Below are 25,953 nucleotides of genomic sequence, written 5' to 3'. Positions count from 1 at the left end.
CTCCTGCTCCATTGGTGCCACTGTAGAGCACCAGACTTGGCTTTCTGCCCCTCCTGCCTCTGGATCTGCTGGATGCTGAGCAGCCGTGCAGGACCCCTAACTCCTCTTCCTACCATGGCTTTGATCTTCTGGAGGTCTTGCAGGGCACTTGTTCTTACGAAATTTGGTTTTGTTAATGTCCTGGCTTCTGTCCCAGACCATGCTAGGAGCCCACCATGGGCTCAGGCATCCAGTGACTCATCAGTACCTGTCCCCATCCATGCTCTCAGGAGCTGATTCACTTACTTAGCTGTGGAGCAGCATCTTTTCACCATGTCCTTGGTGGGTCTTTTGTGCTGTCCTGCTCTTAGCCCAAAGTTCAGGAATTTCAGGAATTCTTAGCTAAGGAAGGGTCTGGGTTGTAAATACAAAATTTAAATCCGCTGCAAACTTCCTAAGTGGAACTGCACAGAGGGGAGTTCCCCCTGCATGGAGGGGAGAAGGCCAGGTTCTCTGGCTGAGGTTTATGTTGGTGTGATTTCCTTCAGCAGCTTTAACTTGTACTTTTGTCCTTTGTTTTCTCTCTTTCCCACCCAGCTAAATCCAGATGGGTCTGTTGATCAAAGCGACTCCTCTCCGTCTCCTCCTCTGCAAGCACCTTCCTGCCTTGTCCCAGGCGAGCAGAGTCCAGAGCAGGCATCGCTGGCCCTTCTCACCTGCAGTGATGCACCTGGGCAGAGTAAAAAGAAGAGAGGCTTCTTCTTCAAAGGGAAAAACCTCTTCAAAAGACTTGGGTCCAATAAGAAAAACTAACAAGGGGTTTATTTGTTCCATCTGGGCTGCCCACACAGCCCCAGAGACTGAGAGTTCAGGAGAAGCCCTCTGCAATAAGCTGATTATTTTCATAGGGAAGAAGTTATGTGTTGAATAGAGAAAACTCTGGAGGGTGTGGGAGCTGAGAGCCCCTGGGGAAAAAGTGTGAGGTATGAGGGCTCAGCTCCAGGATCCAGCATGTCCTGCTCCATGCAGCCCTTGGTGCACTGGGTCCCTGTAAATATTTTAATTTAAGGATTATATTCTGGCTGTAAGTTAGCTAACTGGCTTTTCCCAGCACAGCCCCTTAGGAGAAATCCCTTGTACTCCACATCTTGGTATTTCTCTGCTCCTGGAGTGAACTCCTTCACTTCCTGCAAAGAAAATTTGCACTTTTCTGTTCCTGTGACTTCCCTTTGCTGATGAGTGAGTTCTTATTTGTACTGTAACCCTGTAAATATGCAGCTGTGCCTCAGAGCATCCCACACTGCCTCAGTCAGCTTCCAGCACGAGGCTCCCGGGGAGGAAGAAGCGATGCCCTGGCGGGGGTCGGTTCTTCAGCGTGGGGGTGGGCTGCTGTCAGCTGCTCTTGCCTGGTTCACCTTGACCACGCACTGACTGGGGACTCCGCCTTATGATTTATTTATCAATTGATTGATTTATCTACCTATTTATTTATTTATTTATTTGTCCGTCTGCCTCTCTCCATGGTTCCGTTCAGCTGTGTCTGCAAGCTGCTCCCAAGCCAGAGTGTTGGGAGAACAGGGTGGGGCTGGGCAGCTTGCACTGGTTTTGTAGGAGACGATGTGTTCCTGCAGTTGAGACACAGCCCTGTCCAAGCACGAAGGGTTTTGTATGCCATGGTTTCTGTCCCTCCCCATGTTTATTTCTCTGCATGTTCCAGTGGGTCCTTGTTCTGAGCAGGGCAGTTCCGTGAGCTCCGTGAGTGGTGCCAGCACAGCGGCCACGAGTGGTGGTGGTATGGTATGTTTTTATTTAATATCAAATTTTATTATAATAAAGTCTATTTTCACAAAAATACATTTTCCTTAAAAAAGCCAAAGATTCAGTGATGCTTCTTCAGGGGAATGGGTGGGGAAATTATACCAACCACATGCACTTTGAGGGTGTTCTGCACCTTCTGCGTCCCCTTCTCAGAGGGACAGATGTGGCTGTGGATGCTCCAGGTGTGAGGTGAGGGCAGGGGCTGATGTGGCAGCCCTGGGGATGCAGGACACCAGGGAGGGCTGTGGGCATGATGCTGCCCAGAGTGCCTGGGCTGGACCCCTGCTCTCCCAGCTCTGCTGGTGTTTGAGCATTGGGTCAGGGGTGGGGTCCTGCACCTGGATCCTTTGGAAATCCAGCCAAGGAGCCAGAAGTCACTCTGGGATTTTGGGGGGATTCCCCTGACAGGAAGGACTTGTTTGGGAAGCTGCTGGGATCCCTAGAGACAAATATTCCATAAGGATCTTGATACCACAGTAAGGCTTAGTGTCCTGTGGTGGATGGGAGTCAGGGCAAGGACAGACCAGAGGCTTTGAAAGGATGAACTGCTGCAGCTCTGCTGGAGCTTCCATGGCTTCTGGAGCAGCCTCAGTGATGAAACTCATCAACAACCCAGAGCTTTATCTGCAGCCTGTCCTCCCATGGAGGAAGTCGTTGCTGTTCTAACTGAATTTACCAACTGGAGTTTCTTAAGTGAGCTGTTGAAGGTCTTTTGAAAGAAACTGTCATTGCTTTTATCAGTTCCTCAGGGGATGAATTGAAGAACAAAACCTTTAGAACGAAAAGCAGCTGCTGGAACATTCTGGGGTGTGCCCAGAGCCAGAGGCCCTGTGAAGCCGGTGCCTGCCTGGCTCCCTCGCTCCTGGTGCTTCCATCCTCCCTGCCCAGCTGAGCCCCTGGGACCACAAGGCGTGCGTTGTGTCTCTGCCTGCTGTAAATTTTGCTGGGATAGATCCAGACCCATCATTCAGCAAAGTCTCCCTAGTTCAGGTGATTCCCCAACACCAGACAGACTGTACAGCAAAGCTTAGAGAAGTCTCCATGAAAAAGATTTAAGATTAACAGCTTTAAGCTGTTATAGATAAACATGAAAGGCTACAAGAAACAGGAAAAAAAGGGGCAAAAAAAAAGATACAGTCCAGATGTTCTGCTTTGCAGCCTCTGCTTCTAATTGCTGTGCCACAGCCCAGGTGTGGATGCACCTCTCTGCTTGGGGGAGCTGCTGGTGGCATCAACATATTCCTGTTTCCATTCTCCAGATGAGCAGCATGTGGTCTCTTGAGTGCAAGGAGCTTGTGTTGGTGGTCACCAGAAGGCTCAGCCAGGCCCATGGCCTTTCCCATTCACCCTGATCTGGGAGCAGGGTCACAGTCTCCAGGGAAAGTAAACATTCAAGAGACAAAGCATCTCACAACCCCCCACTTCCATGGTTTCTGAAGTAGCTGGAGAACAATTTTTTTTTTTTGAGAACAGTTTGTTGTGGTATTTCTCAGGGGTTGCTGTAGTAGTTTGTGTGTTTAACATCTTCCCCAGTGACAAAGGCGCTCATGGGCACCGTCCTGGTGACACCAAGCTGTGTGTTGGGGTCACACCCTGGAGGGCAGGGATGGGGCATCCATGAAAAGGACCTGGACTGCCTGAAGAGGTGGAGCTGTGCAAAACTCATGACACTTAACCAGGCCAAGTAAAAGGTCCTACATGGAGCTGGGGCAATCTCAAGCCCAAGTACAGGCAGGGAAGAGGATGGATGGATGGATGGATGGATGGATGGATGGATGGATGGATGGATGGATGGATGGATGGAAGGAAGGAAGGAAGGAAGGAAGGAAGGAAGGAAGGAAGGAAGGAAGGAAGGAAGGAAGGAAGGAAGGAAGGAAGGAAGGAAGGAAGGAAGGAAGGAAGGAAGGAAGGAAGGAAGGAAGGAAGGAAGGAAGGAAGGAAGGAAGGAAGGAAGGAAGGCTGCCTGCCTTGAGAAGGATTTGGAGGTGCTGGTGGATAAGAAGCTCAACACAGAATCGTAGAATGGCTGAGGCTGGGAGGGACATTAAGGTCATCTGGTTCCAAACCCCTGCCATGGATGTGCCCCAGCCACGTGTGTCAGAAACCCTCCATGCCCTAGGCAGAAGGGGAGGGCAAAATTCTGCCCCTCTGCCTTGCTCAGGTGAGACCCCACCTGCAGAGCTGCCCCAGCCCTGGGGCCAACAGCAGAAGGACCTGAAGCTGCTGGAACAAGTCCATAGAAGGCCACAGAGCTGCTCCAGGGCTGGAGCCCCTCTGCTCTGGAGCCAGGCTGGGAGAGCTGGGGGTGCTCACCTGGAGAAGGGAAGGCTCCAGGGAGAGCTCAGAGGCCCTTCCAGGGCCTGAAGGGGCTCCAGGAGAGCTGGAGAGGGACTGGGGACAAGGGTGTAGAGTGACAGGACACAGGGAATGGCTCCCACTGCCAGAGAGCAGGGATGGATGGGAGATTGGGAAGGAATTGTTCCCTGGGAGGAAGAAATGGCTTCCCTGGCACAGAGTACCCAGAGCAGCTGTGGCTGCCCAAGCCCTGGCAGTGCCCAAGGCCAGGCTGGACAGGGCTTGGAGCAGCCTGGGACTGTGGAAGGTGTCCCTACCAAAGTCAGGGGGTAGAACAAGATGGTCTGTAAAGTCCGTCCCAAGCCAAACCCTTCTGTGATTCTCTGAAAGTTCCTCGTTGTGAAACACGTTTCCCAGCACTGACATGCACTAACTGTCCATAACCTTTGAAACATCCTCAGCCTCCTCCTCCTCTATCTGGTGCTGATGCAGCAGGGGAGGGACTCAGAGCTTTGCAAACCCACCAGCTCTCCTCCTTTGCACAAGAGTTGTGCTGTGGTCTCTGTTGTGTAAACTGCTGGTTCTGGAGCTGCTGCTGGGTCTGTTTCTGGTTCTGGTGCTGGAGCTGGAGCTGGGGTTGGTGCTGAAGCTGGGACCTCAGGCAGACGCTCTGTTTCTGTCTCACACACTGAAAGGGGTGAGCTGGAGACCTCTCTTGGATTAGGGTCACCCTGAAGGCTCAGGGTCTCATTCAAAGAAGCATTATCCCCAGGGATGCAGGCCCCACCTCTGCTCTGGGTCCTGTCCCAGCACTTCACCACTATCCTGGGTGGTTTTGTACATCTATTGGGAATTTTCTTGGCAGCACCACATGCCATTGCCTGTTGTCCCATCTGTGGGCACTCTGAACAGCTCTGTCTGCTCTGCAGCCCATCCGTGAGACAGTAAAAGTCAAGGGTAAGCCTTCCAGAGCCTTCTTCCCTCCAGGCTGACCAAACCCAGCTTTCTCCTGGGCTCCAGGTGGATTCCCTCCAGTCTGCAAACAGGACCAGCCTTACTGGGCCTCACTGCAAGATTTGTAATTTGCTTTGCTGATTTTCTTTAAAACATTAAAGGACCAGGACCATCATCAGTTCATGGCTCCACTTACAAGGAGGCAGCTTTGGGGATGGGGATGGTGGATCCCAGCTTTGGGACACAAATGCAGAGGCACTGTACCACCTGTACTATTCTACAGCCACTGTGGGTCCTGGGGTGTCCATGCAGGACAGAGTCGAGGTGAAGGCCTTCATCCAACCATCCCTGGGGAGCCCTGGCAAGAACTTGGTTGCTCCCAGTCTGTGCTGCTGACCCAAGGAGTTGTGATCCATGAGGGCAAGCACAACTGCAATGTGCAGTGAGGAGGAGCTGAGCAGCGGCTCCTCTGCCTCCCCATGCACTTCCATGCTCAAACACATCCCTCACTGATCCAGCAGTATCCCTCTGCCCTGTCAGATATTTGTCCATCAGATGCTTTTGCTCTGGGACAGGGAGAGGGGTTTTGGCCCACGGCAGAGATGATTTGCCAGCTGAGCTCCTGGTGCAACAGCACTTTGGGCAGACCAGATGCTCCAGACCAGCAGCTGAAAGGTGATGCCTGTTCAAACCATCATCCCAGTGCCTTCTCCTGCACAGGAAGAAGGAGCAGCTCTCGTGGACCCCCAGGGGATGTGGGGCAGAGGTGGGATGGGGAGTGCTGGGCACTGCAGGTGTTTCCGGGGATAGATGTGAAAGTGTTGCTTTGACCTTTAAAAGTGGCAGAGGATGAAGAGCACCATGGGGGAAGGAACCTTGTCCCTGGAAGACACCCCCAGAGGGGTTCAAGACTCTCAAACCACCACGAAGTGGTCACATCTCCACTTTCAAAACTCCCGGGAAAGCTCCGGTGAAGCATCAGGCCGTGTATCCAGTTGCGAGCAAAGGCGCGTCCCCGGCGGGCACAGGTGCGAGGGGAGGTGAGCGCGGTACTGGACTGGCCGCCCACTCCGGGGGAGTTTGGGCCCCGGGGCAGCCCCTGCTGATAACGCCGGGAAGATAAAAGCGGGCGCGGAGGGGCCGCGGCCAGGGAAGAGGCGGCGGATCGCAGGTGAGAGGCTGGCCCGGGCACAGCCGCTTTTCTCTTGTGGAGGGTTTGTTTCTCTGCCGGGGAGCTGGGGAGCTGGGGCTGAGTTTGGGGCTGAGCTCTGTGGTTCCCGCTGCTTCCACCCTCGTCTGGCACCGGGCCCGGCTTGAGCGCCGCAAGGAAGTGCCTGGAGCGCGGTGCTGCTGTCGCCAGGACTCCTCCACAGGGACGCGGCTTAGCCGGGCATTTTAGGGCGCCTTTGAGGCAGCTTCACGGTGGGTGCTCAGCCCACAGCTCTGGGCGCATTCTGGGAGCTGATTGCTTGGAGCAGCCTTGGGAGGTGAGTGGGTCAGCTTTGGGAGAAACATCCCAAACATCTATTAAATGGCTATTAAATACTTCCCACTCCTTCTGCAGCCCATGTTAAAGGAACAGCTAGGTAATAACTGAATAAATTCCCATTAAAACACAAATATAAGTGCAGTATTTTATATTTATGGGGATGGAGTGATACCCAGCTCATGGTTGACTTCACTCTGGCTCTATTGAGGAACTGAAACAGTTCACTCATAGTGATTTTTGTAGCAACATTCTAAATATTGAAGTATTATTTCCTCCAATTTTTTGGTGTAAATTTTAATCTGAATATCCTCAATCCCAGGCTAATCAGGAATAAAGAGAATACAGTCCTTATGTGTTTTTATGTGACATCTCATGTGACATGACTACTTGCAAGGAGGACTCTTGGAATTTAAAGGCAGAGAAACAGAGGTGTAGAGGACCTGCCGTGCTGTTCTGGCTCTTCTCTCTTCCCCACCAGCTCTCCCTTGCACACTCTGTGTGCTGTGCTGGCAGCAGATTCTGGTCCCTTTGTGTTGCCCCCGAAGTCCCAAGCAGCACGTTCCCACCAATGCTGGCAGTCCCTGGGACAGGAGGCTGCTCCTTTTCCACATGGCACTGACAGGACCTCTGAGGCAGTGCACTCCCTCCTGGAAGCGTTGCACCGGGCAGGGGATGCTCCATGAGCTCCCTTGACACGTGCCATCCTCCACCTTGGCACGGACCTTCCTGATGCATCCATCTGTTCTTGGTCATCTTCACTTACATTTCTTTGCAGGGATGAAGGCAGAAACCTTTCTGGGGTCGCTGGTGATCCTCAGCCTGTTCCAGGCATCTGTATCCTCTTCCTACGGTATTGTCCTTTCCTCAGGCTTTGCAGATCAGGGGATTTTCTGAGTGGGAAAGATCAAGCTGTGTCTGGAAGAGCCTGTCATTCACCAGCACAGCCCGGAAGAGGTGCCAGAAGGGGCACAGTTTGCACCTCCTGTGGCACCAGTCTTGGCTCTTCCAGGTTTTTACCAGTTCACATCCTGCCTGATGCCTTAAAATCAAGTAAAGGAGCTCAGTTCCCAGCACTGGTCCATGCCCATGGAACCAGGGTCTCCCTCCCTCTGCCAGCACCTAAGAGAGCTACCAGGGCCTGTGGAGTGTAGGGATGGGGCAGTCACTCCCCCTCTTCCAGCCCTGAATCACTGTTCCAAAACATAGAGAGACCTCCATCTGCTAATTTGCAATGTCAAATCCTTATGAAAAGCACATGCCTGGCTTTTCATTTGTCTCAAATGGTGGTCCAGGCAATAATTTTTCTCATCAGGATTGTCCAAGAGCTGAGCTCTGGGCTGATCTGGGAAGATATTTAAAAGAAACTGGGGAGATTTGGGAGATATTTATCCCTTTGTGCTATTTTCTGAAATTTTCCTCTTTCCCAGAAACTGTAGTGCTGTCACTCAGAGAAGCCCTCATGGCCTATCCCCTTCCTTTCTGTGACCCACAGCCAGCAGATGATGGAGATGAAATTCATTTTGGGAGCTCCCCCCAGGGCAGGAATGGGAGCAGTGAAAATGGCAGGAGATGGCAGGAGGGACTGGGGAAATATGTGGGGAAAGCGGGCTGTTCATAGAATCAGAGAATCCCAGAACGGTTTGGGTTGGAAGGGAGCTTAGAGTTCACCCCATCCCACCCCCTGCCATGGGCAGGGACGCTTTTCACTATTCCAGGTTGCTCCAAGCCCCATCCAGCCTGGCCTTGGACACTTCCAGGGATGAGACAGCCACAGCTGCTCTGGAGAACCTGTTCAAATGCTCTGCTGTGAAAGGGCAGGACAGAGGGTGCCTGCACCTCTCAGTGTTTGGGGCTGTTTGAAGCCTCCACTGATAGAGGGATTCTCTTCGTGCCCAGGAGAGACTCTCAAACTTCCCTGAGGAATATATTTATACGCAGATCTCTGGAGAGTGAGCAGCACTTGCCTCCTGCACTGCTGTGTCCAATTCCTGGGTGGAGGAGGTGCAGGGATGCTCCCTGCCGGCACCCTCACCTCTGCTCCTCCCTTTCCCTGCTCAGATGTGCCGCTGGAGCTGTCGGACACGTCCCTGCTGAGCAGCGTGGCCGAGGCCCGGCAGCTGGTGGATGCCGCCTACAAGCACACACGGGAGCGGTGAGAGCAGGGCTGGGCGTGGCACGTCCCCGTCCCTGTCCTCTGTCCCCGTCCCTGTCCCCGTCCCTGTCCCCTGTCCCTGTCCCTGTCCTCTCCTGCACCGCAGCTTCCCCCGCCTCTCCTCCTCCCCGCAGCACAGGGACAGCGGGGTGGGGAACTCTGGGAGCACAGCGGGATGTCATCCAGCTTTTGTCTGCTCACCCTGATTTTACACCAGTTGTCGGGTAACCGAGAGCTGTGACCTCCTCCGTCTCGGTTTTCAAAGAATCACAGCATCTTGGACTGCTTTGGGTTGGAAGGGATCTTAAGGCTCATCTCGTTCCAGCCCCTGCTTGGGCAGGGACACCTTCCACTGTCTCAGGGTACTCCAAGCCCCGTCCAGCCTGGTCTCGGACATTTCCAGCTCCTCTTGGCACCCTGTGTCAGGGCCTCCCACCTTCACAGCTGCACCTGATGCTATTGCTGGCTCTGTTGCACCCCTCAGAGTGCTCTGAGCAGGAGCCCTGAGTTGAGACCAGCACAGGCTCCTGCTTATTTCCAGTGGCTCCCTCCCACTGATGCAGCAAACAGCTGGATGCTGCAGTGAGGACATTTTCTGGGACTCCCAGCCATGCTTTGGGAGTGTCCAGCTTCCTACCAGCCCATACCTGTCCTCTGCCAGCAGCCACACTCTGAATCCCCTCCCTGGCTTGGGGACTCCTCCAGCTGAGAGGAGGATCCAGCAGCTTTAGGACAGGGTGGCCTGGAGACATTTGAGGCCTCCAGACAGCGAGAGATACTGATGATCTGGATAACAGCTGAGCGAGGTTTGGTGCCTCATGGATGTTATTTGCCTTCTGGCAGGTGGATCTGGGCAGTTTCGGGGACTTCCTTCCTGCAAGTCTCTCTGCTGCTCTGTGGAGGGTGCTAGGAGCAGCCCTGGCCTCTCCCAGTGCCTCTCTCCATCAGTTCAGACTTAGGACGTGCTGTGCCTGATGCTCACCTGTGCAACTGCAGCATCCCTGCCCCTGCTCTGTTTCAGATTTTGGTTTCCTGTCCCTTGCAGCATAAAGAAGAACCTGCAGAACAGTGCCTTGACCCCAGCAGAGCTCCTGAGATATTTCAAGCAGCCAGTGGGGGGGACACGAATGGCTGTCCGGGCAGCGGATTATCTGCAGACCACCCTGAGCCTGCTCAAAGAGAGGCTGCGATGGGCTGTGAGGGGGGACTTCAACGTCACAGGTAGGAATCCCCTTTGCTGGGAGGAAGGCAGAGGAGAAAGACACAGGGCTTGGTCACTGGGGCTTGGGAGGAAGGAAGGAAAGGGGGCTATGACGGGCTGTGACAAATCTTTCCCATGTGGCTGCAGTGAAGCAAAGCTGAGTTATTTTTCTGTGCTTTTTTGCCATCTTAAATATTTTTGGGGGGTTTTTCAGTTAGTGAAAGTGTTTTGTGCACTTCCCTGGTTCCTTCTGCTGTATGGAGGTTCATGTTCCAATGGGTCAAAGCTTGGAAGGCTTTGGTAGATATTCTGCTGCTTGAGTAGGGAACGAGCAAACCCAGAGGTGACTCCCAGCAGCTTGGCCCCAGGGAGGGCAGTTCTTCAGCCAGACCTCAGACAGCACTGAAGTCACCTCACAGATACGACACTGTCCAAACAGAGAATGGGGAGATGTGAGAGGACATTTCAGTGCGTGTCTGGAGGAGCAACATCTTCTGTGAGATTGAGTCAGGCAAGGCCAGGCTGCTGAGAGGAGGCAAATCAGGGCCAGTGAAAGGAACAGCTCAGGGACACACAGGGAGGACTCCTGACATATACATATGAACTCATGGGGATCATGGAATGGTTTGGGGAGGAAGGGACCTTAAAACCCACCCAGTACCACCCCTGCCATGGGCAGGGACACCTTCTACTGTCCCAGGCTGCTCATCTAGCCTGGCCTCAAACACTTTACCAACACTACAGTAAAGCACTGTCAGGATAAGGCTTTACTTACTGTCCCAGGCTGCTCCAAGCCTCATCTAGCCTGGCCTCAAACACTTTACCAACACTACAGTAAAGCACTGTCAGGATAAGGCACATCATGGGGTGCTCTGGCTTTGCTCCGGGACAGGATGAGCTGGAAGGTGGTGGCAGAACTGGCTGTGCAGAGCTCCAGCCTCTCCATCCAGGACTGATGCTCCAGTACCACTACAGAGCCCTGCGAGGGCCACCTGGCTGCCACCTCTCACCCACCTGCCCAGTGGCTTTTTAAACCGTGCTGTGACCCAGACTGTTGGTGGCAGCAGTGACCGGGAAACCTCAGAGGGCCGGAACGTGGAGTGAGCAGCAAGAGCCAAGAAGGAGCATCTTCCCTATGGAGACAGACTGGGAGAGATGGGGGTCAGCCTGGAGAAGAGAAAGCTCTGGGGAGACATTAGAGCCCCTTCCAGTGCCTAAAAGGGCTTATAAAAAAAAGAGGGAGAGACTTTTTATATGGATAGATAGTGACAGGAAAAGAGGGAATGGTTTTAAACTAAAAGAGGAGAGATGTGGATTCTATGTTAGGAAGAAATTGCTGGCTGGGAGTGTGCTGAGGCCTTGGCACAGGTTGTCCAGAGAAACCGTGGCTGCCCCTTGGAAGTGTCCAAGGCCAGGCTGGAGCAACTTGGGAATGTGTCCCTACCTTGGCAGGGGGGTTGGAGCAAGATGGTCTTTAAGGTCTCTCCAACCCAAACCATTTCATGATTCTGTGATTCTGTAAGACTTTTCTTGTTAAACTCTGCCACTTAGCTTCCCTACAAAGGGAAATGTGCACAGCAAAACACAAGTGCCCTCGGTGAGCCCAGCCACAAGATGGTTCTTTTCCAGGCTGCTCCAAGCAGGGGTGACACACACTGGGAGCTGCTTCCAAGGGGAAAAACTTGTAACAGCCCCTAGGATGGCTGTGACCCCATTTTATGGTGGAGATAAAAAGGGAGAGGAGAGGAAGTGCCAATACTAGAAAACCATTCTGCTGCTGCATGAGCCTAACATGTGATTATAAATAAGATCTGACCATAGCTTTACTGGGTTTGATGCTTTCCAAACCAGCAAAAGCATCTGCTGCTCAAAGAGCAACCTCGGCACGTCTTCGAGCAGGAAGAGTTAAATGGCAGCACACTGTTAAATGACAGTAGTTGTGCAGATGATGCTAGGCACAGCTACTACGTACAGGGAGACCTTTTCCTGAGCAAACCCAGCAGGGCCAGTGTGTTCCTGCATGTTTTTTTTCTCCCTTATTCCCTGCCAGACTTGCTGACTCCAGCTCAGGTGGAGGTGATTTTCAAGGCCACTGGATGTGACCAGCAGGATAAGAAAATAAATTGTGCATCTTCTGGCTATAGAACCATTACTGGCGAGTGCAACAACAGGTGAGGGGCTGTGTCAGCAGGAAGATGGATGGATGGATGGATGGATGGATGGATGGATGGATGGATGGATGGATGGATGGATGGATGGATGGATGGCAGGCACAGGAGGAGAGGAAATGGCCTCAAGTTGCACCAGGGGAGGCTCAGGTTGGACATCAAGAGGAATTTCTTCCTGGAAAGGGTGGTCAGGTATTGGAATTGCCCAAGGGGCTGGTGAAGTCCCCTTTCCTGGAGGTGTCCAAGGAAGGACTGGATGTGGCACTCAGTGATCTGAGCTGGTGGTTAACCTAAATTATTCTATGGATGGATGTTGAGCATCCTCCATAAGTAGAACAAGACCCACTTCCCCAGGGATGATCCAAACAGGTACCTTGTTTTAGGGTTTCACACTCCACAGTATTTCCTAGTAATGTGTGGAGTTTTTAATTCCAGTCCTGCTTGGAAGGTTCCTGGTGTTGTACCTGAACCAGCTCTTTGCCAAAACAGGAGGAGCTCCATGTGGGGGACAGACCCTTTGTCTGGCCCTGCCCCTTGGCAGGGTCTCCAAGGGTTTCCTGACCTAAATCCATACTAGGCATGATCTAACCATCCCCTTGCCCCACTCTGTGTAGAAGGAAATCTGGGCATATGGGCTAGGAGAGCACCTCCTGCACCTCCCATGGCTGGAATGGGGAATGTGGGAGACATGGGAAATTGCTGAGCATGGGGTGTTTTATAGGGACAGTTCAGAAACATTCCCTGTAAAAACAGAGCTGAGAAGCTCCTGGGAGCAGCTGAGGCAGAGGAAGGACCTCAGCCAGCTCTTCCTGACCCAGGGTGCTTTAGCCTTCAGGGGATTGTATAAGATCTAAGGAGAGACCTTCCTGCCTCCTTCCACTTGAGGGGGGGACATGGGCTCTGGGATAAGGGCAGGTCCATGACACCTGAGCCAGACCTGAGGCCCTGGGGAATGTGGGCTCGGCTGTGCTCTGTCTCTCCACTGCCTGGGGCAGTGCTGCACCCCCTTGGGTGAGAGGCCACCACAGAACACACTTTGGACATGCACTCCAACAAAAGTATGTTAGTACTCTAATTAAGGTTTTCATGGTGTATTTGCCCTGGTTTAGGGCAAATTTGAGAGAGAACCTCTGAAGGGGTTCCTCTAGAAAGCAGATTCAAGCAGCCCCTCCCTCAACTGGTTTGGGAAAATATTTCCTTGGAGAAAAGTGGAAAAAACTTTATTTAACAGGCAAAGCATTCACCAGCACAAAAAATGAACAATATTAAACAATAAAACTTCTTGCTGCTCTGAAGAGGTTACAAACTGGACTGTGGCTCAGCTCACTCAGTCTCTGATCAGTCCCTCCGCGGCCCAGGCCCGGCCAGGTGGGCCACAGGTGCAAGCTGCCGGTGCTCTTCTGGTGTTCAGTCCAGAGCAGGTTTAAACAGATCTAAAGAAAAAGAAAAACTACAGTCCAGAGAACTTCTCTGCCTCAGCTAGCTAAAAACTAACTAAAAGCAAAGGAGAGCTCTGTCTTGCTGTCTCTCCATGCAGCAAACAACAGTCCAGGAGCAGGAATGTGAAGGAGCGTTTGTTTTCAAGACCATAGGTAATTCCATTCCAAGGTTCTTCCCCTTTTCCATGGTGTTCAGCTTCCAACTTTGTTTTCCAGCCACAGTCTGAGGTTGAGGGCCTTTCTTCAGGCTGGATGACATCAGGGGCACCTGAGTTCTTGCCTGGGAGAAGCTGAGAATTGGGATAGATTATTACAGGTCTTTTCCAAGCTAAACAATTCTGTGATTATTGCTGTTATTGTTATTAATCCTGAGGTTTACTGATAGCACCAAACCTATAGAGCTGCAGCAGTTCCCCAGCCATGGCGTGCTCCCATTCCAAGGTCCATGTTTCTCCATATCCACAGGCTCTTGGCTCCAACTGTTTGCTGTTTCTCCATTGCCTCTGACAGGAGGAACCCATCCCTAGGAGCTTCCAACAGAGCCCTGGCCAGGTGGCTGCCAGCAGAATATGAGGATGGCGTGTCCGTGCCCCGTGGGTGGACGGAAGGAAAGCGTTTCTCTGGATTCCCCCTTCCACTGGTAAAGTTTATAACAGTCTCAGAACACAGTGTCAGGCCTGGGGATTGTCAGTTCTAGGACAGATCGCAGTCATCAAAGGGCTCATCCACTAGCTGGAATTGTGGATCAGGTTGGAGGGGCTTAAATTCACCAGCTGCAGGGTGATAGTCTGAGAATACCCAGGGGGATCTATTAGGAATGCTTTATAAGTCCCATGCCTTCAGGAAAAGCAAAGGAAAATTAATCTGACTGCTGCAGAATCATAGGAGAAATACAGAATTATGCAATATGTTCTATTAAATGGAGTGCATTTAAGCCAAATTATTTTACTTACCTTTTTTTATTTGGTGTGTGGTGGTTGATTCTTGAAAAGCAATTATGCCAGAGGACAAAGTGAGCCAGGGAATCCCCAGGACAAAAAATGTATGATCAGAAGTGCTATATGGGGGTCCCTGGGTGGGTGAAGTGAAGTGCAGGGTTTGTGGCTCTCGTGGCACCTGGATATGAGCAGGGACACTGTGAGGTGGCCTCTGGTCACTAGAGCTTGGTGCAACAGCAGCTCTGATGAGGAGCTGGTGTTGTGTTCACGGATTTGTTGTACTTCCTAACCTTCCTCCACGGCACAGTGTCCACTTTTTCTGTAGTAATACATGGAGGTGGGGGAACTGTGATGGCTGGGAAAGGGATGAGAAGGGAGGAGGACTTCAAGATAACTTTCAGAAATTCCATCGGGCTATTTTTTCTACACTTGTATTCAAAAAAAGGTCTTTTAAAATTTGTTTTGTCTCCCTTTCCCAGGCTTGCTTAGCTATTTCCCTAAGTCCATCAAGGGACAGTCTTGGCCTGGAGGTTCAGAATCCTGTGCTCAGTGAAGGGCACTTGGTGATGGTGACACCTTCCTGCACAGACAGATTTGGGGTTTTTTGTCTGCAAAGCACAAGAAGTGCCCTGGGAATTTTTGCTGATGACCCTGCAGCTGGATGCACCCATTCACACACGTCATTTCCCACCAATGTGTTCTGCTTCCACCCCTGCAGGTCCGACAAGTGTCCAACGAGATTGTCCGCTTCCCCCCAGAGCAGCTGCAGATGGACCAGCAGAGATCCCTCATGTTCATGCAGTGGGGCCAGTTTATTGACCACGACCTGGATTTCAGCCCAGAAACCCCAGCCAGAGTCCCCTTTGGTGGTGAGACAGACTGTGACACCAGCTGTGCCAAGGAGCCTCCCTGCTTTCCCATCCAGGTACAGGCAGCCTCCTTCTTCCAGGGAAGGAAGGGAGAGGGCGTCTGCTTTCCAACCAGGAGATGCTGGTGGCTCTCACAGTCCTTGGCCATGGAGGAATATCCTCCCAGAACAGGCCAAGGAGGTCAGAGCACTCTGTGTGGCGGCAGTGCTGTGTTCCAGGGGTGGTCCCTGGGCTCAGGCACAGGCACAGACTTTGCCAGGCCTTTGGCCATCTCCCTCAGCAATGTGGTTTTTCTTTGGAGCTGTTGTGCAAAGGTAGCATGGGTGATGCCTGGAAAACAGGAAGTGTCACAGACAGGCACTTGGGAGTGTCAACACTTCAGAAAATCCACAGGACTTAAGTACTCTTTGCACCATAGAAGGGAGTGCTGAGATCTCCCTGCAGTGCTTGTGGCATTATCAGGAGTCACATCCTGGTCCCTGCTCCATAAGATCACAGAATCACTGGGGTTGGAAAAGCCCTCTAGGATCATCCATTCCAAGCTGTGCCTGATCCCCCACCTTGTCCCCAGCCCAGAGCACTGAGTGCCACATCCAGGACTTCCTTGGACTCCTCCAGGGATGGGGAATTTACCACGTCCCTGGGCAGCCCCTTCCAGTGCCTGAGCACCCTTTCCATGGGGAAATTCTTGCTGATGTCCACCCTGAGCCTCCCCTGGCCCAGCCATTCCCTTTTCTCCTGTCCCTGTTCCCTGGGAGCAGAGCCCGACCCCCCCAGCTGTCCCCTCCTGTCAGGAGTTGTGCAGAGCCACAAGGTCCCCCCTGAGCCTCCTTTTCTCCAAATCATGTCCATGTCCCTCCTGCAGCCCTGCCCTCCCACCTTCGAAGTTCTGCAGCTCTGACTCCCACATGTCCTCCTAATTCCTCTCAAGGAAAACTATGATGGGATGGAACATCACTGAGTGTTTCCCTGACATACATTTGAGAGTGCTGGAAGGAAGGGTCACAAGTTCTGGATGACAACTCTATGGTGTAGATAGAGAGATAAGAAAACTGAGTGTTAAAGATGCAATCCAATATATTTCTTTTCAGAGGAAATACTTTAAGAATCCATAGGACTTTAGGCTCTAGGCTGTTTGGGACTTGGCTCCTAAAGCAGCATCTCTGCTGTCAATCTGACCCTTCATCTTAAGATTTATGCTGGAGGCTTATGCCCTGTAAGAGGGCTCCTGCCTGGCTCCATCTCCTGAGCCACTGATGAATTTTACTTTTCTCTATCTGCAGATCCCACCCAACGACCCCCGAATCACCAACAGGAGGGATTGCCTCCCTTTCTTCCGCTCAGCTCCCACCTGCACGCGGGGCAGAGCGGTGCGGGAGCAGATCAACGCGCTGACCTCGTTCCTAGACGGCAGTGTCGTGTACGGCAGCAAGGTGGCCATGGCCGAGCGGCTGCGGGACCGGAGCAGCCAGAGGGGCCTCCTGGCTGTGAACCGCAACTTCACAGACAGGGGCAGGGCGTACATGCCTTTCGGTCCCATGAGGAAGGAGCCCTGCCTCAAGGCCAGCGGGGCAGCTCGAATCCCTTGTTTTCTTGCAGGTGAGTCGGGTGCTTGCACCCCAAACCTGGAAACTGGAGCAGACAATTCCACCAGCTCCAGTTCACTTCTTCAGTTGTTTGTTTTTCTTATTTAAATAGAAAATGGAATGGAGAAAATAATGAAAGACTGAGACAGGCTGTGCTAGGTAGGAGGAAGGTCTTCACCCTCTCCAAGTCTTGTTTGTGAGGATAAACCTGGAGTGAAGGTGTCTCATCCATGCCCAGCAGCTCTGGTGTAGGGCCCAGAGTGACCTAGGAACCAGTGCCATGATGGAGTCAAGCAGGCACAGCAATGGCAGCCTGGCCTGGAGGCAATGGCTGGTCCGTACTTGTCCTTCCATGGCTATCTTTATCTCAGCAGGATGGGAACAGATGTGTAACCCAGATGTGCTGGGTCACAGCAGGAAACATTTGCATGTCCCTGCTGCACTGTGAGAGGAGCTTGGATCCCAGCTGGAATGAGACCAATACCAGACCAAGGTGGCCTTTTAAGGTGTGTTCCCACCACTGTGACAGCTGAGGGAGTACTGTGAGTACTTTCCACAAACCTGTGGGACCCCAGAGAGGGATGCTTCTGATATACCTCCTGAATTAGTGTCTCCCTGGCCTATTTCTTTTAGAGAGCAGGACTTCCCAGCTGGCTCCTGCTGGCTCTGGACACACCAAGCTGCTTGTGGCAGTGCTGGAGAATGCTTCAGGGCACAACAGATCTCATCAGCTGTGGAGCTGCTTTCTATGCCCTTGGCCCCTTTCATATCTGGCTGAAGTTCCTCTGAACATCCCCAGGGTCCTTGGAATCCATCAGCTCTCTCCTCTAAAGCTCGTGGTGTTTCACACTCCCTCCAGACTCCCCCAGCATTTCACCTGTCCCATGTATTGTTCCATGTGTTCACCTGCTCCCCCAGTTCTGTGCAGGTCTCTCCTTGGCGAGGACCTCGCAGGACCTGTGGCCAAAGGCAGGTGCCCAGTGAGAAGCAGAGTGGGCAGGAGTATCAGATACTTCCTAGGAGGGGCTTCTGGCCCCTGTGGACTCTCAGCAAGCAGCAGTTCCTGTTCCATGGCTGGAACAGACCCTTCAATTCTTTTATAGTCATCAGTTCAGGTTGCTTCGGAAGTGCCTTTGAAAATTCAGTGTCTTATTTGTGACTTTTCCGGTCCCTGAGAACTGAGGGAGTTTTACATGTGCAGTTGCCTCACAGGGCTCAGCATTTCCTCCCAGAGCTCTGTTGGAAGCTCTGGCTGGATGCATTCTGCTCATGGAAACCTCACAGTGCTGCTTTTGTTTCTCCTTCCGCAGTCCCTCACAGGCAGCCTTTGAGAGGGGATGAAAAAGGCCCCGTGCCAAGTGCAGGAGCAAATCTCTCTATTTGCTGTGGGACAAGGGGTCTAAATACGACATTTACTTTTCTCTGAGTGCTTGTCTATGCTCTCATCACCTGCTTGCTCTTGCATTTCCTGCCCCAGATGTTTGAAGAAGGATTTGATATTTTATTGTGATGCTGTTTGTTATTTATTCCTCCAAGTTGACTCATTTTGCTTTTCCTTTTATTCCCCAGAGAGCCTGTTTGTGACTGTCACCTTGCTTTGGCCACAGTTTCAGCTGGTTTGAAGGAGACCTTCTGAATTTCAGAGCTTCCTTGGCCATCTTGACTTCCTTTTGCCTATTTACATTTCTCTCTTGAGCTGTGAGACCAAACATCTCTTATATGGAAGCCTGGAGAACACCTACTTGCATTTAACTTTTTAAGTTAATGCTCCCAGCCTTTCACTGAAACTTTCCCCACCTGTGATTCTCAGCACAGCCAGGACAGCACCTGGCTTTTGTTGCCTCAGCAGAAATTCAGGTTTTGCCTGGTGCTGTCCAATCCTTGGTCTCCCTCTCCTCCTCCTCTGTGTTTCTTACCCATTTTCTTCACAACACAAATATTGAGACATCTAAAAATTCCTCTGTGTATGCTTCCCAATGTGACTTTCCTACTCCAGTGTTGTGTGTGCCCCTCCCAGGTGACACCCGCGCCAGTGAGATGCTGGAGCTGGCCTGCATGCACACGCTCTTTGTGCGGGAGCACAACCGCCTGGCTGGGAAGCTAAGGAGCCTCAATCCCCACTGGAATGATGAGAGGCTCTACCAGGAGGCACGAAAGATCCTGGGAGCCATGATCCAGGTACCAGCCATCATTCCAGATGTCCTGGCTCTGCCTGCAATCTCACAGGTTTCACATGTTAGATTGTGCTAGTGCAGGGTGGCCAAAGGGTGCAGGATTTTGGGGTGAAAGGACCAAATTCTTTTCTCCAGCCCCTTTGACCAAAGCAAAATCACACAGAGATACCTGAAATGATAAGCACAGAGGGGTTCCCCTGAATCCTTGATATCCCTCTACTGTTAAATTTATAAAGTACTTGATGAGGTTTTTAATGGTACATTTTTGTTTGAGGAACAGACAGAAAAGTCAGAGGAAAAACTTTTCTAACTGGTGTTTTGTACCTGATAAAAATAGTACTAGAAATCTGGATTAAAATTCCTCAGGCTGTGAATCCCCTCCTCTCAACAATTCCCTGCGCATGGCAGGGGTTTGGAATGAAATGATCTTAAAGGTCCCTTCCAACCCAAACCATTCTGGGATTCTGTGAAGAAGCCCCATGTGCTGGTGGGTGCAGCCAGTCGTGGTGTCTCCTTGGGATGGGGCTGCACCCTTTGACCACCCCACACAAGCTCGACTAGCTTGACACACCACCCTAGGCTTGACCCTGAATGGGATCCTGGGGTCACACAAGCACCTCTGTGCTTGGGAGGGACCTCCCAAAGTCTCTTGTGCAGCTTCCAGTTTGGAGCAGGAGTGGCCTCAAAGCCAGATGAGGTTTTACAGCTGGCAGGAAAGCCTATCCTATGAGAGAAAGGGACATGGCTTTTCCAAAAGCACTACACCTTGCTTGAAGCCTGTCTTCTGAGCTGGTTTAACAAAAAATAAAAAGCAGGAATATAAAAATGTTTATGGTTTTATGCTGTCAATTTAAATATTATTGTATTGTTGAAAAAAACATGTTGGGCAAGGCAAACAAAGGATTGTGCAAAAAGCATCATCTCCATCATTGTGTTTACATCAATGGTTTCATCTTCATGCAGTATTCAGACAATTAATCCATTTTCTCCTACTGACACAGAATTTGATTTTTCTTTTTTAAATCATATTGTGCTGCCTCCTCAATATCCCAGAGAGACATGAGAGCAGGGGGACGTCCTCTGCTGTGGGACAACTCAGGGAGCTGCCCGTGGGTGGTGCTACAACACCCCCCCCCCCCCCCTTATCTGCCGATGTTATCTTTACCATCTGAGGCACGAAGGGTGCAGTTCTGCCTGCCTGATGGGAGTGGTGCCGTGACAAGGAGACAGTATTTGGGAGGATTTGGCAGGCTTTTATCTTCACAGAATCACAGAACCAATTAGATTAGAGAAGACTTCTGAGATCATTGAGTCCAACCTATTATTATGTTGCTCTGACCTGTCAGAGTGTTGTAGCAGAGAGAACATGAAAATCAACTTTGCTTCCACAGAGCCTGATGGCCAAGACATTAACAGTTCACCCTTTGCTTGTTTCCCCCTAGATCATAACCTACAGGGACTACCTGCCTCTCCTGTTGGGATGCAGGTTCCACAGGCTCATTCCTCGCTACCAGGGCTACAATGAGTCTGTGGATTCTCGGATATCCAATGTCTTCACCTTGGCTTTTTGCTTTGCTCACGCCTCAGTCCCTCCAACTGTTGGCCGCTTAGATGAATATTACAGACCCATAACTCCTGAAATTCAGCTCAGAACCTCCTTCTTTGCTGTCTGGAGAATCATTCAAGAAGGTAAATCCTTTTTTGCAGTGTGGGTTTATTTCATTCATCCTTTCTGCCCTCTCTGGATGAACTCCTGCTTCAGCCAAATTTAAAAGTGTTTTGTGTTCAGTGTATTAAATGGCCTTTACTACCAGCCAGCGTTGTCCCAACAGAGCCGTCCCCTGTGGACGAGGGCAGCCCATCATGTTCCAAAATGGTCTGATTGCTTCATTGCTGTGGCCTCCAAGAACATTATTCAAAGTATTTTCTTCTTAATTCTTCAAATGCAGGGAAATTGATTCTCATGTAATAAAAGCTTATAATTAAATATGAGCTGAGCTCGCGTCTCTGGAGCCTCTTAGCCACACGCTGTCCTCCCTGCACTGCTCACATGTCCCTGCTTCAGGTGAAATTGATCCCAGTTTCCCTGTGCCACCTCTGCAGGTGGGATTGATCCCTATCTCCGGAGCCTCATGGCCAACCAGGCCAAGCTGATGACGCAGCAGCAGATGGTGGTGGGCGAGCTCCGGGACCGGCTCTTTGAGCAGGTTGAAAGGATTGGGTTTGATTTAGCTGCGCTCAACATGCAGCGCAGCCGAGATCATGGCCTTCCAGGTAAGTCAGCTGTGGGAGCAGAGCTTACGAAGAAAAACAAGTGGAAATCAGGCATTTTTGTGATTAAACATTGAGAAGCTCCTCCAGCCCATGCTTGGCTGAAATCACTCAGGAGTTGGATTCAGTGATCCTTATGCATCTCTCCCAATGCAGGATATTCAGTGATTCTGTGGTGCTCTTTCCCAAACCTTTTCCTTGTTTCTGAACAACCACAGGTAAGTGGGTGGAGGTCGAGCACTGAAGGCAAAGCCTGGCTGAAGCTGCATGAGAGAAGTGGAGGCAGAAGAACATGGTGCATTGCACAGACCAGAGCTTGGTGACTGACTCATTTCTATTGTCCAAGTGAAAAAAATGGTAAAATAGTTCAGCAACAAATTTGCAGGAGTGGAATTAGGGCTTTAAGTCCCCTGTGACTTCTCTGCAACCATCTGTAGTGGTCCAGCCCAGACACATGACTGGAAGAGCAGATTCCAATATGTAAAGAAAATCTCATCATAATTTCTCTATTAAATCTGTGTCCCAGAGAAAAAAAAAACCAAGCACGTCAGAACCACTCTCAGGGCTCTGCAAGGTGCAAAACCAGTGTAATGGCATTGCAAGATGGTCTTGAGAAATAGATTGTTGACAGCACTTCAGAACTGGCTCCTGGGTGGGTCCTTGCCCCAAAGTGTCATTATGTTGAGGTAAGAGCCCAGAGCTGCTCTGTCAGCAACATCCTGAGAGACGCAATAGGGCTCCTGTTTGAAACTGGGATGAAAACTGAGCTGGATCCATGGGTTTTAAGCCCAGTCAGAGGCTTTGCAGTACATCCAGTGGCATCATGAGCTCACAGGATTGCTCTGCCTTGGCCACAACATAAGGTGATTTTTCCATGCTTTATTGAGGAACACCGTCATGCAGACCTGATCAGAACCACAAATCCTGGGTTTCCAGACCTGACATGGTGGGAGTGGCATGTATTTCTAGTGAATTTGGGTTTAGCTTTAGGTCTCAACCCACCTATGAGTGCTGTACTCCCTTATATTAGACACCCACAAAGGTGGTGATGGCATAGCAAGGTCAAAAACCCTCCCTAATTAATTTTATGATTAAGCAAATTCTCAGTGTCCTGGAATTGTTTGATAGTGGTGTCATCTAGGCACCATATGCTGTGTCTTTTGCTCCCAATGCTCCCTGTTTTTTAGATGTAAGACAATAGGTTTGGATGGATATCAGGGAAAAAATTTCCTGTGAGATTGGTGAGGCCCTGGCCCAAGTCCAGGTTGCCCACAGAAACTGTGGCTGCCTCATCCCTGCAAGTGCTCAAGACCAGGCTGGACAGGGCTTGGAGCACCCTGAGATAGTGGAAGGTGTCCCTACTCATGGCAGTGGGTGGAACAAGATGAACTTTATTATCCCTTCCAATCCAAATTGTTCCATGATTTCATGACATCCTGCTTACAGCAGAGGTGTTTGCTGCAGCATCATCTCATCTCCTCCACCAAGATGCAGAATTATGCACCAGTTGTGGGACAGTGGATTTTTGGCTGTTTACGGTCCAGAAAAATTAGTCCAGCTGGCAAAGTCTGCTTGCTGAAGTAACTTGGGCTGTGTGGAGTGAGTGGCTTGTCCCCATGGCCGGACAGGGACCAGCTGTGGAGAAGCACTTGGTCATTCTCCTATTGTACAGAGAGAGGGGCCATCAACATCTTGTCCAGGTTCACTTTCAGTGAAGGCAACATCAGTTGCATCCCTGCTGAGTGGAGCAGAACATTGCTGGAAGGTGGTGGTACAACTCCCACCTGCAAAGACACAGCTCTCCAAAAACAGGTAGAGGGAGCTGGCTCTGGAGCAGTGGGAAGGCAGTAGCATTAACAGAAATATAGAAAAATGTTTTAAACCTTTTTGGTGCCCTACTGGTGTCCCAGCTTTGGGAAGGAGAGGGAAAAATCTTTCCAGGAGTGGGTAGCACATCACTGCACTATCTGCTCTGACATCCACCTACTTGCAGGTTACAGCTCCTGGAGAAAATTCTGTGGGCTCTCACAGCCCTCTGGAGTGAAGTCACTTGGGCACGTGTTGAGGAATCGGAACCTGGCAAGGAAATTCCTGAAGCTCTATGGGACACCAAAGAACATTGACATCTGGATTGGGGCCCTTGCAGAGCCCTTTGTGAAAGGAGGCCGAGTGGGGCCTCTCATGGCTTGTCTCATTGGCACCCAGTTCAGGAACATTCGTGATGGAGACAGGTAAGAGGGGAGCTGGGTATCCCAACCCTGGAGTACAGGGAGGCTGGAGTTTATGCAGATTTCTTCACCCAGATCTGAAAACTACTCCAGTTGTTTGTTGCTTTTTTTTCAGTACTCCTTCAAAAGTTTCATTCTCTTTGTAGTCATATTCTTATTCCCTGTCTGATGGTTGAGATCCTGGGCTGAGATCCCTTCCCAGCAAAGTGATTTCTCACTATTTCTTCTTCCCTCCCCCAGTTCTGAAATGGAATCCTCTGCTCTGACATGTGGCAGGGTTTGATCTTTGCTTGTGATGGATGTGGTGGGTTGGGGTTTTCAGCCAAAAACACTTCAGCAGTGCTGAGGTTTCAACACACCTGAATTCCTCCTCCTCCTCCTTGAGGTTGCTCAGGGGCTTCAGGTGCAGCAGTGAGTTACATTCCCCATTTTAAGCTGGATTTCTGAAGCAAGATCCCTGCACCTGCCAGCAATATTGCCCGAAAATGGGATCACAACCCATGTTTCTGGGAAACAGTTCTGCTGAGAAAGACTTAGGACAAGTTCAAACCCCAGGATGAGGAGCTTAGGGGCAAACAGTCTGTTGCACATCTAGGAATCCTGTTCTTACGGCAGGAAACGAACCCTTTTCTAAAAAATTGAGTAATTACAGGATTTGTTCCAACATGGCACTCATTTGGCTGTAACCACAGCTTGTGCACAGTCTGTGCAGCCTTTCCTATTGGAAAGAGGGTACCTGTGCCTCATCTGAGGACAATTCAATCAATTGCAGCTTTGTTACCTGTCCATGGCCAATAGAAAAGTAAGGTAATTATCCAATTGGTGAGTCGGGGCTCTTAATTTAAATAACAGAAATTCAAATTTGTTCTTGGCAAAAGAAATTAGTGTTAATGGTAATTAATATTGTGGGAGTCATCAATGTGAAGAAGGCAGAAGGCAAAAATCTGTTGTGTTTTCTTTCTCCTTCAGGTTTTGGTGGCAGAACCCTGGGGTTTTCACTCCTCACCAGCGCTGTTCACTGGCCAAAATCTCCTTGTCACGAATAATATGTGACAATACCCACATCACTAAAGTATCAAGGAATATCTTCTGGGCTAACAGATACCCCCGTGGCTTTGAGAGCTGCAGTCAGATCCCAAAGCTGGACCTCAGACCCTGGAAGTCAAAGAGCACCGAGGAGCAAGGTATGATCTGCAAACCGCAGCAGGTCCTGCCTGCAGACCCCTGAGCAAGCCAGACCCTGGGGGTTACCCTGAGCTGCCTAACATGGGGCTGGACCTGTGTGCCAGGTACAGCTTTAGACGCTCCAGTTCATTAGGTGCACTTAGAGTGGCTCCTACAAAATGCAGATTTCCTGGCAGACCAAGCCAAGTGCCCTGTTCTGGGAATTGTTTCTCCCTCAGGAAAGGCTGAGGGAGCTGGGGCTGCTCAGCCTGGAGAGGAGCCCCAGCTGAGAGGGGCCCTCAGGCCTGGCTGTCCCTGTGTGCAGGGAGGGCAGAGCAGGGCCCAGGCTCTGCTCCGGGGCCCAGCAGTGGCACCAGAGCCACGGGCAGGGCCTGAGCCCAGGAACTGCCCCTGCCCAGGAGGCAGAACTTCTGCCCTGGGCAGTGCCCAGCCCTGAACAGGCTGCCCAGGGAGGGGCTGGAGTCTCCCTCGGCGGGGATACTCCAGAGCCCTGTGCACACAGTGCTGTGCCCTGTGCTCTGGGATGGCCCTGCCTGAGCAGGGAGGGGGCACCAGTGACCCTCGGTGGTCCCCTCCTGCCTGAACTGTTCTGGAATTCTGAGATTTTTTTCCTGATTAATAGACTTTCCATTTAGCTCTCCACTATTGATGCCAGGGTTTCCTCCATGTGAAACAATGCCCAGACTGGGAAGGCTGCTTTCTCTGTCTGTTTGTCTGTCTGTCTGTCAAGATGCTGTTTGTCAGCACATCCTTGTAAGGCCAAAAGCAACTCAGCATTTGAAAATTAATTCTCATGGAACCCTTCCTATGGAAGGGTTTCTGGTTTTGATCTCTGCTTGTACAGTTGTTAACTATTTTTACACTATTTCTCTCACCTGCCTTCAAGATTTGTGAAATTCTTGAGGTCTAATTCCTTCCAAAATGCTCCCTGAAATCCCTGGGAAGTAGATGTAGGGGATAGTGGCTCTCCTTGGAGAAGGGCAAGTTGTTCCAATGTCTTTTCCAAACAAAACATCCTTCCTTTCCTCTGACAGTCAGGTCCTGCCGCACTCATAATATCAGGTTTTGATCCCTCCTTTCCAGCCTAACCTGTGGAAACAAATCACACAAGGTATCAGGGAGATATGGCAGGTTCTTTTCTGTTAACACAATGCTTTTTATTTCCTCTAGAAAAAGATTCTGGTGCCTTTAAATGCTGAATATTGAG

General features: G+C 51.0%; 2 protein-coding genes across 10 annotated transcripts in view; both read left to right on the top strand.

Annotated features, from left to right (window-relative positions):
* Positions 1-1,855, top strand: part of TSPOAP1 (TSPO associated protein 1) — a 67,793-nt gene extending 65,938 nt beyond the window's left edge. For 8 of the 9 annotated variants that reach the window (XM_053995294.1, XM_053995295.1, XM_053995290.1 and 5 more), the window contains one exon: positions 577-1,855. In XM_053995294.1, the coding sequence (XP_053851269.1) occupies positions 577-792 (216 nt within the window). In that variant the 3' untranslated portion in view covers positions 793-1,855. The remainder of the gene's footprint in view (positions 1-576) is intronic. The other variant, XM_053995291.1, reaches the window with a different exon arrangement.
* LOC128817454 (eosinophil peroxidase-like) lies at positions 991-25,953 on the top strand. The gene is made up of 17 exons (XM_053995938.1): positions 991-1,029; positions 2,956-2,987; positions 6,049-6,086; positions 6,143-6,217; positions 7,311-7,385; positions 8,594-8,687; positions 9,733-9,908; positions 11,939-12,059; positions 14,006-14,135; positions 15,152-15,358; positions 16,586-16,901; positions 18,906-19,066; positions 20,505-20,751; positions 21,166-21,336; positions 23,327-23,564; positions 24,531-24,745; positions 25,917-25,953. Exons 1-17 carry the CDS (start codon positions 991-993, stop codon positions 25,943-25,945), a joined length of 2,364 nt encoding a protein of 787 aa, XP_053851913.1. The 3' UTR covers positions 25,946-25,953.

Source organism: Vidua macroura, chromosome 20 (assembly GCF_024509145.1).
Source record: "Vidua macroura isolate BioBank_ID:100142 chromosome 20, ASM2450914v1, whole genome shotgun sequence".
Classification (NCBI taxonomy): Eukaryota; Metazoa; Chordata; class Aves; order Passeriformes; family Viduidae; genus Vidua; species Vidua macroura.
The sequence above is the reverse complement of the archived record's forward strand: the minus strand, read 5'-3'. Positions and strand labels throughout refer to the sequence as shown.